At 45.6% G+C, this 17,030-nt stretch overlaps 1 protein-coding gene across 2 annotated transcripts in view; it reads left to right on the top strand.

Moving 5' to 3' along the window:
- The window catches only part of TMTC1 (transmembrane and tetratricopeptide repeat containing 1), a 239,641-nt gene that overhangs the window by 197,944 nt on the left and 24,667 nt on the right, over positions 1 to 17,030 (top strand). For both annotated transcript variants that reach the window (XM_019544610.1, XM_019544611.1), the window contains exon 13: positions 8,465 to 8,573. In XM_019544610.1, coding sequence (XP_019400155.1) covers positions 8,465 to 8,573 — 109 coding nt within the window. The remainder of the gene's footprint in view (positions 1 to 8,464; positions 8,574 to 17,030) is intronic.

Raw genomic sequence — 17,030 nt, 5'->3', positions numbered from 1 at the left:
ATGAACCCACAGCAAGCAGCCCACCCTTGCCCCATGCACAAATCCAGGGAGCACATACACCCCATACCTCCCCCAGGGATGCATACAGAGGTATGTAGAGCCCTCCTCATTACAACCCCTCCCAGCGCTGCCCATCCCACACCGCTGAGCCCACCCTGCCCACAGCCCCAGCCCAGCCCCCCCGCCGGGAAGAGGCCAGAGCAGCCCTGAGCCCCAGTTTGCAATAGGTAGCCCGCCCTCACCCTGAGCACAAATCCAGGGGGCACATGCCCTCCCATGACTCCATCCTGTACCCTGCCCCAGCTGGGCAATGCCTGCTCCAGCCCTACTCCCTCCCTCATCATGGGGGCCTCAATCTCACTCCCCTATGCCCCTTCCCCCAACAGACTTACCAACTGGACACTGCTCTCCAAGCTGCTGGGCTGCATATTGACAATCAGATCAGTATCAGCTAATATGGCTGTTTAATAATCGGCCATTGGTATCAGCCAAAAAAATCTTCATTGGTGCACCCCTAAATATTTTGTAGAGACTAAAGCATTTCCCCATTCCAGCAAAGAACCAAACTGAACACTGCATTTCAGGAACACCATTTTGGGGGTTAGGAAGGGTCTCTGATTTGATGCTGTCTAGATTGCATGTAACAATATTTCTAGGGAGAAGGCAGGGTAGAGGTCTACCTTTGGGCCCCTCCAAACATGTAGGTAAAGGCATAATGGAATCTAATACACAAACTGCACAATCATGCTTTTTGCCATACCACACAAGCATGATGGGAGGTGTAATTATGCAATCGTAGAATTATATCATAGAATCATAGAAGTAGGGTCAGAAGGGACCTTGTAGATCTTCAAGTCTGGCCCCCTGCCTGGGCGGGAGAAAAGACTGGACTCAAATGAGTCCAGCCAGGTAGTCATCAAGTCTCTTCTTAAAGACCCCAGGGTAAGAGCCAACACCACTTCCCTAGGAAGTTGGTTCCAGCTCCTAGCTGCCCTGACTGTGAAGTAGTTCTTGCGGATGTCTAATCTAAATCTGCTCTCTAATAATTTGTGTCCATTGTTCCTTGTCATGCCAGGGGGTGCTAGGGGAAACAGTGTCTCCCTTAAACCCTTCTGGTCAGTCACCAGGTCCCCCTTCAGCCTTTTGTTGTGAAGGCTGAACAGGTTTAGGTCCCACAGTATTTCAAAGTAGGGTCTGCCCTGTTGTCCCCCGATCATGTGGGTGGCCCTCCTCTGGACCCTTTCAATGTTGTCCACATCCCTCCTGAAATGGGGTGCACAGAACTGGACGCAGTACTCCAGCTGTGGCCTGACCAGCGTCACATAGAGGGGGAGGCAATAGTGCATCAGATCCCATCATGCTTTACTGCCAGGGCAGAAGGAGCTTGGGATCACAATCTCAGGTTCCTTCTACACTGGCATGTAGCACTCTCTAATGACTGGAAGCTGACTGGTGCTCCCAGCCACAAGGATACCCCATGCATCCCCATGGCTGGAAGTCCCATCAGGTAACCCAGGCTCCCAGTTACAGAGGTGCTCCAGGCATCCCCAAATCTGCAAGCCCACAGCTAATGAAGTGTTGCTCCAGGCTTCCCTAGAGCTGGGAGCCTACATCAGCTGCAAACTTTCAGCTGCAGGGGTGCCTGGAGTGTCCCTGTGGCTGGGATCTCCACCAGCTCTAGGCTCCCAGCCAGGGGGGCACATGGGCTCCCAGCTGGGAGCCCTGATCAGCTGTCTGGGCTCCCAGCCAGGGGGGAGCACCTGGTCATATGTTCAGTTAATGATGTAATAGGAACGAGCCACAAAGTTATTGTACCTACTTTGTGGAATAACTTCATGGCTTATTTCTCCTTTCATCACACCATTGATTGATTGAACATGTGGGTACCAATTTACGATGTAATTAACTGGTTAATCATGTCTTAAGTGTAATGTGTAGCTGGGGCCTTATAGACTAACTCAGGGGTGCTCAACCTCCAACCTATGGGTCAAATGTGGCCTGCAGAGCCTTAGAATCTGGCCCACAGGGTTCCCCACAGCTCAGGAAATCTGACAGCAGGAGAACAGTGGCACTACTGCCACTCATTTCTGCTGCCAAAATCCTAAATCCCATGAGGTGGATTGGAACTGGGTCACAGCCCTCTCCCCACGTGGGCTGGGTCATGCTCCCTTCCCTCTGTGCAGCTGGGTTGGGGCTGTTCTGCTCTTCTTCTTGCCATGGGGCCAGACTATGCCCCCTCTCTGGGGACAGATGGTTCAGGGCCAGCTCGTGTCCACTTCTTCTCCCTCCCTTCCCTCCACAGGGCTTGGGCCACATCTTCCTTTTGCAGGGTTGAGCCATGTCCACTCTCCCCACAGGGCTGGGTTGGGACTGAGTCGTCCCCCTGCCTATGGGACTGGGTTCAAGCTGAGTGAAGCCCCCTTCTGTTGTAAGGCTGGATCAGGGATAGGCCAAGCTCTTTTCCCCATGTGGCTGGAACAGGGCCGGACTGCCCCCATTAGTGTGACCATATGGGAAGTGGTGTGCTTGCCCTGGCTGCTGGATTGGGTCCACCAGTTTGATCCAGATCGCAGAGGGATTGGGCACTGCCCATCTGGACAGCAGACCAAAAAGATTGAGCACCACTGGACAAACTGAATGCTATTAGAATGAAAGGATATCATTTATTTCTGAACCACAGTTCTATGTACCCAATTTTTTCACTTTCATAGGGTAAAATTTTGGAGGCGAAAGAAGTAAGTTTTAAATTACCCATATCTGAAGATACTCTAATTTGATTAGATGTTTATAGATGAGCATAACTACTGAGAAACTTCATAAATCTTTTAATTCTGATGTAAAATCAGGATCCCTTCTCCTGGGCTTCAGTAGTCATGCAAGTAAAGATTAAAGATTCCATGTGGGTCTGTTTTGGGGGTTTTGTTGTTTTTTTGCTGAAGGAGAAGGGATAATAGAGAAATTACATTTACAGCTTATCTAAAGGTTTTCATCATTAGAGGAAAACAGGTTACTCTGCTGTGTCAGTCTGTGAGAGAGCCTTTCCTGAGTGCACAATAGAGCCTTTGTTAATCTGTGTAGTTATTGCTTCTTCATTATCTAGTGCTTTAAAAATTTTCCAAATAATTTGGGAAAAAATGCTAAGAAAATCTAAATCCTGTGCTGGTCTTTTCACTACTGATGAAGTTGAGCCCAGGGCTCTGAACCCTTACAGGGCTCCTAAGCTCCACATTATGATTTAAATGGAGCATAGGTGCCTGCCTGGGGCAACTTCCACCCTTTGTGAAGGGGTTTTATTCATTCGGCTCTCCTGCAGCCGAGATCAAATTCATAAAACATAAGTACATCAGAGTCCTGTGTGCTGTGTTGTCTGAGACAAAGCAAACCATGGTAAGCATATTAAAAAATATCCTTCTGGCCTCTATCCTGCAGTGTGCTGAGTATCCTGGCCCTAAGCCAGGAAAGCACTTTAATTCATGATTCACTCTCTGCTCACATGCTTAAAAGTCAAGCATCTGTTTACATGTCTAGCTGCATTAGGGCCAGAGCACTCAGCATCTTACAGGACTGAGCCCTAATAGAGTTTGTCATACCTGCTCTTTTAATATAAGCATAAGAGTGATGTTCATGTAATTCACCCTGTCACATAAAAAGATGCCACGATTTTCCCTCCCGCACCTCCTTGTTTTAAGGAGATACATTGTCCTTAGATCAAACAAAAAAGCCATTAAGGACAAAAGAGTAATTAAGAGGGTGCAGTGCTCAGAGTACCTGCTTGAGGTTAATGGGGATTTTTACTGCTGCTGAGTGGATCACTTAATCCTTTTATTTCTGTAGCTGGCATTTCCTAGGTTTCTGCCAAAGGCTGATACCTTTAGAAAGCAGCCATCTGTTTTCGATTTATATAAATGTGTCGCAAAACTCCAGCCAAGGAATCCAAAAGTTTTATAAATTGACGAACTAGCTAGTCTTTAATTAGTGAGGGGGAAAAGTGGTTCTTTATTTGTTTTTGCTTCATTCATGTAATTTATATAGTGCACTGCTGGAAAAAGAAAAAGACTAGCACAATTGTTTTTACTTAACTTAAAGCACAGGCAAAATATCCCTCCAGTTATATAACTCAAAAAGGAAAAAAATCTGCAAAGCCACAAATACTATCAGCTGAAATTTGCACTTATAACAAGACCTGGTTTCTTGACTGTGTTGCTCAGATGAAATCCAAGGCTAGAGCTGCAAGGTATGCTTCATGTTTCAGATTCCTTTGCTTCTTTTCATAGGGTATAGAGTTCATCTTATTCCTTTGTGCACCCAGCACAAGGAAGGCTTATTCCAGTCTAAATTAGCATCTATAGTCAGTCAGATAACCTTCTCCCATTTCTAAGGTGGGAAATATGCTTCTGTGGCAACAGCAGATTGCTACATTAGGTATTTCCAACTATTTTTGCTCATGCCCTGCCTAGGAATAGTGGCAGAGATTCCCTCTAGCCCTCATCCCCAGCCCAAAAATTGTTAACTCACTTAGGACTGGGCTAGTGGCAGTCAAGACATGAAATACATTCCATTTAATTAGTGCAAAATATTTAATTAAATCATGATAGTCTTTGGGTATGCATCATTCATTTTTAATTTTAAGTACCTCAAGATGCAAAAGCTAACAGTGCCTTTAAGTGCTATTATCCCCTTTGTATATGTAACCCTTCTGCTGGGCACCAGTCAGCAGCAGCAAGAGCCAAGTTCAAATTTTGGGGTACCCAAAATTTTTTTTACTGTGGTTTGAGCCCCCACCCAGAAATCTAGGATTACTGAATTTGACTGTTGTGTCCACATAAACAAAACTCCCTCCTCACAAGCAGGGTAAATACAAAGGACAGATTTATTAGAGAAAACAAAGGAAAACCCCAAATGCACCTTAAAACATGACTAACTACAAGGCATAGTTTATAGGCTGCGCTCTCTTGGGGAGAGGCAGTCTGGGACTTAGGGGGGCTCACCCAAGGGTTAGTTTGCAGGGCTTTGCATCCCTATACCTACTACTTAGCAGGACAGTCCTATGAACCGCTTCTTGGCTTTTGCTGCATCTTGAGGAGCTGCTAGTGACCATAGGTACTTCTGTGGTGTAAAGGGCCCCTCATTGCTCCCTAGGAAGCTGTAGAATGGCCATATCCACTTCCACATGATGTCTTGGGGGTGTGACTGCACCCCAAAATTCCTAGTCCAAAACCTCCAGCTCTTTTGGGGCAAAAAACTGCAAAAGAACTCAAAGAGAAGGGGAGCCAGGCCTATCCTGATTCTTGGAACTGAACTGCAGATGGACTCAACTATTCAGCTAGGCTAAGACACAAGAACTGCTATAGCACCAAAAGGGCCCAGCCTCCAAATCCTGACCCACATTTTACCAGGCACTAATCCTGGTGGTTTGCTCCAGAGATCAATACTCCCATGGTACTATCCTACCCCAAACCCAGGAAAGTAAAAAGGGGACAAAGAAAGGGAGAGGAGCGGCATCCTACATTCAAACTCTCCCCTGCACCTGAGAGTTATTCTTCACGTTGGGTGTGTGTATGGTAGGGGGGGTGTGTGTGTGTGTGTGAGTGTGTATAGTGAAGTGAGGGAGTGTGGGGGCATAGGGTATTTTGCGGGGTGTCTATGTGGGGTGAGTTGTGGAGGCAGGGTGTGAGTGCATGGTGTTTGTGGGGTGTAAGGGAGGATGGGGCATGGGGATCCCTCCCTACACTCCCCCCATGGCGCATAGCACTACAGACGGTGGCAGCAGCAGGTGGGGGTGCTTGGGGTGTTTGTGTCTGGCACAGTCACTGGTGCCTGGTGGCTCATGGCACCGGCTAGCACTGTATAGCATGGCAAGGAGTGTAGTCCCACCAGGCCACATCTATTACCAGCTTCCCTACTCCCTACAATGTCGGTCCTGGAGTCTATTGGAAGTGGAAGGGACCCCTGGTCCCTGCTTCCCCATGGAGTCCTGGGACCCATGTGGTGGTGCAGGCAGCTTGCTCCAGCACATGGAGCTTACCCCTGGTGGTGGTGCAGGAGTTGTATGTGCATGTCGTAGAGTCCCAGTGACAGAGGTGGCCCAGTGGGGCTGCACTCCTCGTCGTGATGTGCAGCAGTGGCCAGAGCCATGTGCCACCAGGCGGCAGTGCCTGCACAAGCACAAATGCCCTGAATGCCACCGCCTGCTGCTGGTGGTGCTGCTGCTGCCACTGGCAGGGTTGTGCATCATGGCGGGGGTGTGGGACCATCTCCACATCCTCCTACCCTCCTTCACATCCACACTCTGCCCACTCAAGCACTGTGCTTCTGCCACCTCCCTAGATATGGGCTCTGCACTGCCTTCAGCCCTAGCCCCACCTCCACGTTCCACGCTCCTGCCCAGATGCAGCTCTCCACCTGCCTCCACCCCTGTTGCTTCCCTACCTGCTGCCCAGAGCGAGTGGGACACCAGGGCAGCTGAGCTGGTTCCTTGGTGGCTGCAGCAGTGGAAGCAGCAGCCCCACCCAGAAGCTGGTGCTGGCTGGGCCAGGCCCTTTTGCCCACAAGGGTGAGTGAGGCCTGTTGGGAGAGGGAGAGGGTGCATATGTGGGTGCCTCGCTCCCACTTCTGTGGGTGAAAGGGCTGGGCAAGGTACAATTAGTTGGTGGGTGTTGCGGCTGGATGAAGATGCCTGGCAGCCCGTGGGTCATGTTTTGCCCGCCCCTGCCCTAGACAGTAGGCCTAACAAAAGCCACGGATATCTGCCTACATGCAGTATCTCCTGTCTCTTTCCAGCTTGCCCAAGCAGAGGAGAGAAAACAAGATACTCGCATGTAGAAAACATGGTTAAATACAGCACAGCAGAGAAAAAGGAACATACAATCATAGTTGACTAAAACCATATACAACAGCACACTTTGCAGTACAAAATTGCTTGTACATTTTGTGTAGACTACACATATATATGGGAAATAGAAGCAAAGAAAGGTTTCCAGTAAGTGTCCTATTCCAAGGTCATTCAGTGAGTTAGTGACAGAAGTGGGAATAGGTCCTACAAGTCAGACATTTTATGCCTTTGACATCATCCCAACCTATAAGGTAAGTGTTTTCTTAAGGGCTTTTGGGAGACTCTTTATGTCACAGGTTGTGCACTGTGCTCTGATAAAATTTTCTTTAGTTTCCCTTTGACATAATACCTAAATCCTGACCAGCATTCAACCGGATGCAACAATTTTATAGACTTATTCTGTAGACAGACTTCATAATTAAAGACAAATCTTATGGCTAGATTTCCAAATGGACTGGAGGACTTTATAAGCAATGGTAAAGCCTGTGGTTTTGCAAGCTGAGACACATAACACTTGCCGGGGTGAAAACTTATGGAATGTTTTTATTCCCTCTGCAGTTCTTCAATGCTAGGTAACAGTATTACTTGTTTTCTTTTGCCTGCACGTAAATCATCAGATAATGGCCACCTTTGTGATCAGGATACCAGACTAGTGGAACAAAGGTATGTTCCATTAAAATGAACCCTATGTCCTCTGGCCTCCCCAAAGCATAACCTGCATAGGAAAAGGGAGGCTCCCTGAGCTGGAACTCATAGAATTTCCCCTGAATTATTTTGTTAGTTTAAAAGAAATGAAAGAAAACAATCTTAGAAGATTTGCTGGAGATAAGCACATCTGAGGATGTCCCTTGCCTCCCTGCTGCTTATGGGGCCTCACTGGTTCTTTCTCATCCCTTAAAGAATAATGATTTTTTTTTTATAACCTTTCCAACCCTGACTGCTTCTGAAACCCTCTCCCTTGTTCAATCCCTCCTAATGAAAGGATTCAGTTCAATAGCATGGATAGTATGCAAACAGCACAAAACTAGCAGAATATCAGGCTGTACTAAGCTGTACTAGTTTGTGCCATGACTGTAGAAAGGAGAGAAGTCATGAGGGCTTAAGCAGCTCCTGTGCATGCTCCCTGCCCTGCTGACTCCAGAACTGGAATACTTGCAGATGGTCCTTTGAAAGCTGTGGTAGAAAGATGAAGTCCTACATTCCCATTTCTTAGAAAGATTCTTGTCCCTCCCCTGAAAGCATTCTGAAGGTGTCCTGAAATTCTTCCTACCCCCTCCACCCCTCCCCAAAAGCAACCACAACAACAAAAAGGTGCTGAAAATGGTGGAGAATTTTTGCAGTGAGTTTGTGCACTGCCCAGCAAGTAATCTGCAAGTGGACCAGGTACAAACTTAACTCATATCCAATAATTGCAGTTCTTCATCACTCCTCCTCAGACTGGCAGAAAGGCAATGGAATTCTATATTGCCTCAGGAGATTCTGGTTACAGAGGTTGTGGATATAAGTTAATTATTTAGTCTGTTGAAAAGAACAAGGCAGGGACTTTCAAGCCTCTTTTGAAGTATTTAATCAATAGGTGACCTAAACACATTATTAAAAGAATTGGTTTTTTTTTCCTTTTATGGCTTGCAGGTCCCAAGGGAAGAAGGAGGAAGCTATAACCTTATTGAGGGATTCCATTAAATATGGTCCAGAGTTTGCAGATGCTTACTCAAGCCTGGCTTCACTGCTGGCTGAACAGGTAAGCATCAGTGTTTTGACTTGCACAGCATTATGCACCGATGTTACCATATGCCTAGTTTTCTCCAGCTTGTAGTAAAAACACTCTTGCCAAGATATACTTATTATACCTATCATACCTTACTTTATTACAAAAATGTAATTCTGTGAATATCTGGCTAGAGTAGTTGCTTTGTCTTACAATCAAGTGCTTCAGTATAATAAACCCCAACTGAGAAAGCCAACAGATTGAACTGGTTTGAGGTTATGTTGTAAACTTGTTAAAGGAATTGTCCAATTTTTCCAGCTACTTGCATGGATTCCACAGACCAACCATAGCATTTTCCTTTCCTGCACATCTTTGATTCATCCCCAGAGCAGTGTCCAACTGCCACACTGATGGAGGCAAGGAAAAACAGTAATAATCACATAATGAGAGACCATGTCTTCATGCAGCTTCACAAGGGGTCAAATTTATGTTGGTCAAAGCAACTTTAACTCTGGGTTTCATAATTTAGAGTGTATGACTACATACTTTAATAAGGTATAATAGCATGTCTTTCTGCATATAATTTCCTGTCCTTCTAAGTTCAGATTAAATTGAGTTTTAAAGATATGTGCTGGCAGCAGGTGAATGGGGAGACTCAGGACCCCTAGATCATATTCCAGGCTCTGGGGGCAATTGTACTGTACTAGGATTAGATTCTTCTAGCTAATCCTCAAACAACTTCCCTTCCAATTAACGTGTTAATCATGACCTAAATTGCAACATGCTACATTTTCAGCCCAATAAAATGGTAAACCAGCCACAAAGGTGTTCTCATGCATACATTACATATATAGGCTTTGGATATACCCCTGGCCAACCTCAGGATCAGGCAGGATACTGCTTTGAACTTCTTCAGATGCACATTTGGGATTTGAGGCATTTAATGTCTGATGCCAAACATCACGTGTTTGCCATCCATGCATGACCAGACATACAATTTTGGGGATGAGGCATCCCAGTCATGTCATAATTTTAACATCTGCCAAGGGCCCCAGATTTCACAGTCAGTGCCAGATTCCATATTCTGAAATAGCTGTTACTGTTGTCTTTTAAAATTGCAGCTTAGACAAATGCTTTTCTGGAATGGTTTGAGCAAGGAGTTGGACAAAATTACTTCTCAAGGTCCCTTCCAGTCCAATTTTTTATGAGTCTTTAAGGACTAACACAAAATCCACCACCTGTCTAATTTCAGGTCCCTGCTTTGCAGTATAGAGGCATTAAAGCTTTTCAAAGAAAAGGTTGCCAGAATGTTAACATTGGCAAAGCACACTACTTCTCTTTGCCTTGTTACTGGAATCCACAGAGCCATTTTGACTGAATTTTTTTTAAAACAGCCCAAATTGTTGAATTTTGGCAAAGTTATAAGTAAGTGAAAACAGGGTCTCACAATGGGAAACATTAGGAAACTTTAACATAAACAGTGCTGCTAGCCCAGGGATAGTAAACATGAGTGGCTAGAATGTAAGAACATAACAGTTGCCATTTATTGTGCCAGACTATAGGTTCACCTTGTCCAGCATCCTGTGTCTATCAGCCTATGATGCATGCTCTCTGATGCTTACTTCAGTAGATAAAGACTGCCCTGCCACCCACTGCCCTTGCCAATGTTAACCAGGTTCTGCACAAGGGCAGTCCCTGTATCTCTCAGCCCTCCAGAGCTAGTTGCAGACCCCCATGGCTGCAGACCCCGTGGCACTGCTTGCCTCGCCATCTCAGCAAGCTGGAGCCAGTCTACCTCCAAACAGCCCACTACCACCAGCTCTGCACGCTTGTACTCTGCATAGTCCATCATTCAATCGTCACATGCTACCCTGACAAAGTGGCAGGACACTCTAGGTGAGGGCAGAAGCAAGGGTCTCCGGTGGACAAGTCTGTATTCTACCCTGATCCCATGAGCCACAGGGGACCTCAGCTAGTTGCTCTTTCCCAGAGTTGTCACCACAGGCATATCTAGCATGCTTTGCAGATGCCCCCAACACCTGCCCCTTTTGCCAACAGAGGGAGACTCTGGCATATGCCTACCTTGAGTGAGCCAGATTATAGCCCCTCTTCTGCCTCCTCCAGAACCTTTTGTTGAGGCTCTGGATGCACTTCTCTCTGTCCCTTTTTTATTATGCACTCCCTGTCTGTGGCCCCACCAAACCCCAGGACCTCCTGATCAACCTCCTTCTGGTTCTGGCTAAGGTGGCCATCTACAAGACCAAGAAGGAGACTCTGGCCAGTGGGGGACATTGGTGAGTGTGGGGCTTGTCTTTCTGTCGGTTCTTCACTTATGTCTAGGCAGTTTCACTGATAAGCATCCACAGACTCCCTCGACTCATTCTTGGGCCAGTGTGCTCTGATCAGGGTCCCCTTCTGGATCTCTTGTGTTGAACTTGTAACCCTCACTCACTCCTGTTACTGTTTTCTTTAGCTATCGGTTGTTGTATTCTGAGTGGCCTCCCTTTTTAAGGGGGATTTATAGAAGTTCATGGTGGGCCTAGGCCCACTTCACCAAACACAAAAAATAGGCCTGTGTCCACCAGGGGTACCACTTCCTCCTGCCTGCTGGAGCTCCTGGACCAGGGAGTAATAGGACCTTTTCTGAGCTGCTGCAGGCTCCTATTTTCCTCACCATCACCAACTTTGCCTGGACCTACAGCCCTGTTTCCCCTCTTGCAGTGGGGGGAGGTCTCCTGCTTCACCTACCACCAGCCACCCACCTGCTGCCACACTCAAATGCAGTGAGAGGGGACCCCACAATGCCAATGGGGCTCCTCCACTGCAAAAACCACCTGCTTTCCTGTTAGCTGCTCTGGCAGCACCCCTGTGTTGTACCCTCCTGTGGTGAGTTCTGTGGTCCATTCTCCTAGTTTTTGCATACAGCTGAGTAAGACAGAAGTGTGCTTTCCCTTCTCCCTCCCATGTGTCTTTATGTGTGCCTTTTTTGTGTTTTACCTTTAGCCCCGGCCCCTCACTCCACCCCTCCTGCGCTCAGGGCAGCCAGAGGAGGCACCCTGGACCCCCTCTTCCCCTCAGCAACTCACCCTCTCTCATCCAGTCAGAAGGAGAGTGCACAGCTGCCCTTCCTGCACCTCACCCTACCCCTTTCCATGTAGGCACCTATGGCAGGGCAAGGGCCCCTTGAGGCGGCTGCCATCTCAGTGGCCTCCAATCAGGGGGTAGCCAGTGAGAAGGATGAAACCCAGGGGGTTCTCCCTGGCCAGTCTCCCCCAGAAGGGCCACAGGGCCCCTCCAAAACCAACCAGAACAGGGTTTCCTCAGGCAAGGGCTTTTCATCATCCCCCTCCACAGGATGCGGGAGAGGCAAAAGGGCCTGTGAGCAAGAACAAAAAATCAACACCAGCAATGCCTCATTATCAGGTGCCCTGCCCACTCAGCCTTCCTCCAGCTCTTCCCTCTGTTCAGCAGCTGGAGTAACACCTCAGCAGCTACAGGGAAACCTGCAGCCTTGGAGCCTGGGCCCTCCAGTGCCTCCACTCACACTATTTTGAGCAACCAGGATCTCGAGTGCCCACACATCTGTTTCAAAGGAAGGGGGATGGTCATTCTTGGACACATAGCAGCACATCCCATGGCACCTGCTGATGACACCATGGTCCCACGGCACCTGCTGATGATACCCTTCCCAGGAGGGCACTGATCACCAACCAACTGCTCCTATCCATGCTCTGGGACCCTTTCAATACCCTGGCTATGCCCCCCAAGCTCCTGGCCAGTCTCCAGAGACATGCACTGGGGTTCTTCTGGCCAGGACAGCACTAGGTCTCTGCAGGTGTCCTGAGCCTCCCATTCCTTTATTTCTTCTCTGTATTTAGTTATGTCACTAGTTGCCTCCCTGATTATAAGGGGTTTTGTAGAGTTTTCTTATGGGTGTAAGCCATAAGTTTTCTTGGGATAACAAGTAGGTTTGTTACATAGTGGCAGAGCGTGGATGCTGAAAGGGAGAGTGAACTGGGTATGACTAGTGTTTTTTCCCCTCTTCCTTTCTTGCTTGCAGCTTCCAGCATTTAAGTTCTAGGAAGTTCTGATGCAGAGGCTGTATCCCTAACTCCTGTGCTCAGATAGCTACTGATGCCATTTTCCTCCAAGAATTTGTCCAATCCTTTTTGCAATCTGGCTAAACTGTCAGTTTCCTAAATATTTGATGGCAATGAGTTCCACACTTCAATGACACGCCAGTATAAAAAAACTTCCTTTTCTTAGTTTTAAATTTACTACCTACTAGTTTCATTTCGTGGACCCTAGTTCTGTAAATAATAAATCCCTTTTTACTTTTTCTTCACCATTTAGTATTTTGTAAGCTCTTAGCATGTCCCCCTCAAGTTTATCTTTTCTAAACTGAATAGGCCTAGCCTCTTTAATTCCTCCTCATATGGAAGCCCCTCCATACCACTAATCATCCTTATTACTCTTTTCTATACCTTCTCTAGTTCTTTTACATCCTTTTTTAGGTGTATGGACCAGAACTGGGCATGGTATTCAAGTGTGGACACACCATGGATTTATAAAGGGGCAAAATAATACTTTCTGAAATATAGTTCTACTTGCTAGTTTTCTATTTTATTTACTTCTCCTTCCTTTTAGGCAACAGTAAGATATTGCCAGATCTTTGCAAGATAGCTACAAAGATCTGTGATGACTGGCTATAGTAATGTCAGGAGATGTTCTTTGAGTTTTCATTGTCTATGTGCTTGCATGTACCCACATAGGGAGTCAAGGGAGAGCCCCCACATCATGTTCATTGCATGAAAACTGAGTTTTGAATAAGTTCTTCAGTGGAACAGATTTTTGATAGTATATGAAATGAATCATTCACAAGTTACAAGTGGTTTTAATCCTAATTGAATTCCCCTAATTAGAAGCAGTGGTCATAAGGGTAGCATGGCAATAAAACCATAGAGCTATAATACCGTATGTCCAAGTCAGATTTCATTAACTGTAGTTCCACTGCACTAAGAATGCTAAATGCAACAAAAATCCATCCTACTTCACATACATAGTTTGTTTACCCTTCTATGGGTTGACTAAAGGAGGTCAATAAATAAATAAATAGATACAGTTGTCTACAGTTTCCTCTGAAAGTAACAAATTCCTTTAGGATTGTTAATGCCTCCTCACTCTCAACTACAGCAGCCCATACATTGAGGTTACTTCCACACACACAAGCAGTCCTCTTGACTTCCTGGTGACTGCACATGCTGTATATGGCTACAGGCTACAGAATTGGACCCTAAATTTACACAGATCCCTGAGAAATATATAACAGGAAACTCTGGTACTGTTGGCCTGATGGTATATGTGTTGGTAAGGGGAAATTAGATAGCTTTCAGTTTTGTTTTTATTTATTTATTTTTTTATCACTCTTGCTTCTTTAAAGAATGTTATTGTGACCCTTTCTTCTTAAATGTAGCAGACAGTGGATCAAATACTATTAGGTACTTTTAACACCTACAGTATGCAAAACCTATCACAGACTTCTAAATTAAAGGTGACTTTATGCAGCTGCAGAGGGAGTGTTAGAAAAAATTCTCTCTCAGATGTATGAAAAGGGGATAGGAGGTGCTGGAAGTTTCCCTTTTAAATTACTTTTGTGAAGTGACCATGCTTATGACAAACTGCTGCTACTGAGGCTTTGTGTTAAGGAGGGAGAGAGCAGGTAGAACTGACACAATGAAATAGCATCTTGATTGCCTTGGCTGGTCCTACACAGCATTTTCTACAGTAATTTAAAGGCTATGAATCTGAAATAGGGCTTAAAGTTCCTTTGCTCCTGTAGTTGTAAAAGATGCACTTAAGAAGAATGCCTCATGCTTAAGGGAATTAGCCTGTAACTCAGTGTAATTGCCCACTCCTCCCCCTAAAAGGTGATTTTCAACCAGAGCAGCACCCTTATAATTATGGTTTTGCTTGACCAACATTTCCCATCATTCTTTTCTGCTATGAAGATATTTGCACCTTTAATAAAGGCTTACTTTCTTTTTCTGCTTGATCTCATAGTTCAGTTGCAGCTTACTGTTTGTGCTATAACTATCTGTTGCCTTGGCAATTGTGCTGATTCCAGACATTCACAATTCTGATTTCTAACTGCTTTTATGCTGACGCTACCCTATTAGCTTGCTGGAGGCACTCTACGTTTACTCAGGTATACAGTATTGCTACCTCCATTGTGTTTATAATGCATTTCATGATACTTGGTTGTTTTCTTCAGTTCAGTCTTCATATTTTGGAGTCAAGGGATTTTATAAGAATTTCAGTTTACTTTTTTAAAAGATTTTTTTCTGGCCTTCCTGGTTACAGAGAAAAGGTTGAAGATGTGACCCAATTGTGCCTAAAGGCTCAGGAGCAACCAGAAAGGAAATAAAGATCTCTAAATGCATTGTTTTTAACATCTACATATTCTCATTAATATTTTAAGCCAGTCTCCTGAGTTCAAAGGCCTGATTTCTGATTTTCACAAAGTTGAGTTTGGCGCTATTGATTGCATCAGAAGAATCAGTTCCCTGGGACTTTACTATGATATCATTTTAGGACACCAATGTTCAAATGGCAGCCCTATCTGCAGTCCTTGGGACTCCTGGTGCTGCTCCCTGCATCACTCCTGCTTTTGCTGCTGCCTCAGGAGTCTCCAGGCTTCTCCTCTCTCCTTCAGCTCTGGCTTCCAGGGTGGGCTCACAGGGCCAAGGAAGCCCATCCCAGGAGGCTTGGGCGAGACCCAGGGACTCCATGCAGAACAGGAGTACCAGCATAATGCAGTGGAGGAACATCACTATGAGGTGCAGTAGGGTTGTGGCCCCTGTGGCATCATGCCACATGTGACCCACGGGGCATGTGGGCTATGCATCATGTGGGCTCCAACCACTGAGAAGTGGGACAGCCCTGATTTAAGAGAACACAGGGGAGGGAGCAAGCTCAGGCATTAAGTCTTGAGCAAACTCTTGTAGACTTCAGGCCAACATGTTGGAACTTCCCCAGAGAATGTATCCCAGGCTGTCCAGTGAGCCTGGTGCAAGCTGAAATGGGATGCTGGAAGCTGAGGTAGTGCTTTATGGATACTTAATGGATACTCGTGCTGACAGATATGATAAATGTCAGTAAGTCTGCTTACTTGGATTTGAGCCCCCATTAATGCAATGTAATATAAAAGTTTTTTGTTTTCAGCATTTGTTTTCAACATAAGTAAATTCAACAAGGAAAACACCCTTATATGCACACACACACACAAAGCTGGAAGTTAAAATCAGCTGAAAGGAAGGCATGCAAACAGCTTAGGAAATGTACCCATTAATGTCTCCCTGACACAGATTTTCTCAGAAAGTTGTTCAGTTATTTTCCTGATGCCAGCTGTACTTTTTCCCCAGCCCCACAAAAATTAAAGGTGTTGTTAATTTCATACAAAAATATGCGAAGTGTCCAAACTGAGCAATTTTGAAGTGTTTCAACTTTTTATCATGCTCTTTTTATTTTTGCTGGCTGACCTTTTATCATGTAAATGTGAAAGCATTTAACCATGACAGACCATTTGCTTTCATCAGACCAGTTTTTTCCAAAAACCATTAATTTCAGCTCTCAGTTTCCTAAATGAAAGGTGTAGAGAAGACTCTTGCATTTTGAAAAGAAAAAAAGGAACCTGTAGACCACATTTTGTTCTTGCCCTTCTTAAATCTAGAATAAGTCAATAAAGAAACTCTAGGATTTGCCGGCATAGCTGAGAACAGAATTTGAACCTGAGCAAAATAGCAAACATATGTTGTTCCCCCCCACAGTGAACACATTTTCCTGTGAACAGCTACAGGAACCAATATCTTTCAGTGCCCAATTTAGCACCCTAATGGAACTTGATTTTCAAAAAATGGGGAGCACATGATTTGTCACTTTAAGCCAAGATACTCAAAATAACCTGTAATAAAGCAAAATCAGTCATTGGAAAAATGGGTGAGGATAATGTGGAGCAGAGAGTTCGTGACTTTTCACTTGTTTAAACTCAGATATTTGTGAAAATCCCCCTTGGTAAACTCAGGTTCTTTCCTGGGCCACCTCTGAAGATCACTAAACAGCTCATCAAAGTTGGAGTCCCAGGCTAGGATCATAGTTTGGGGTGTTCCAGGTCACTATGGTGAAGGTGCAGAAACAGAATTTGGTGGCAGAAATTTGCACGCTGCCTGTCTACACATGGCTTGGCTCTGACCATTACATACCTCCTGTTCACAAGCATTAAATAATACCTCCCACACCAGACTGTGAATGGAGAGGGCAGGGAGAAAGCAGGAATGCTTTAGCACTCTTATGTAAGTGAGCAGGCAGGCCATTTGCTTGTACCAGCTGGCTGGTGGGAAGTGGAGACCTTAAAAGTTGCTGTGTGATCAGAATTTGAGACCTTATTTTCAACTCGGAACCAAGCTGCAAACACACCTGGCTCATACCAGGCAA

This window comes from Crocodylus porosus, unplaced genomic scaffold, assembly GCF_001723895.1.
Source record: "Crocodylus porosus isolate Cpor-Errol unplaced genomic scaffold, CroPor_comp1, whole genome shotgun sequence".
In the NCBI taxonomy this organism is placed as follows: Eukaryota; Metazoa; Chordata; order Crocodylia; family Crocodylidae; genus Crocodylus; species Crocodylus porosus.
The sequence above is the reverse complement of the archived record's forward strand: the minus strand, read 5'-3'. Positions and strand labels throughout refer to the sequence as shown.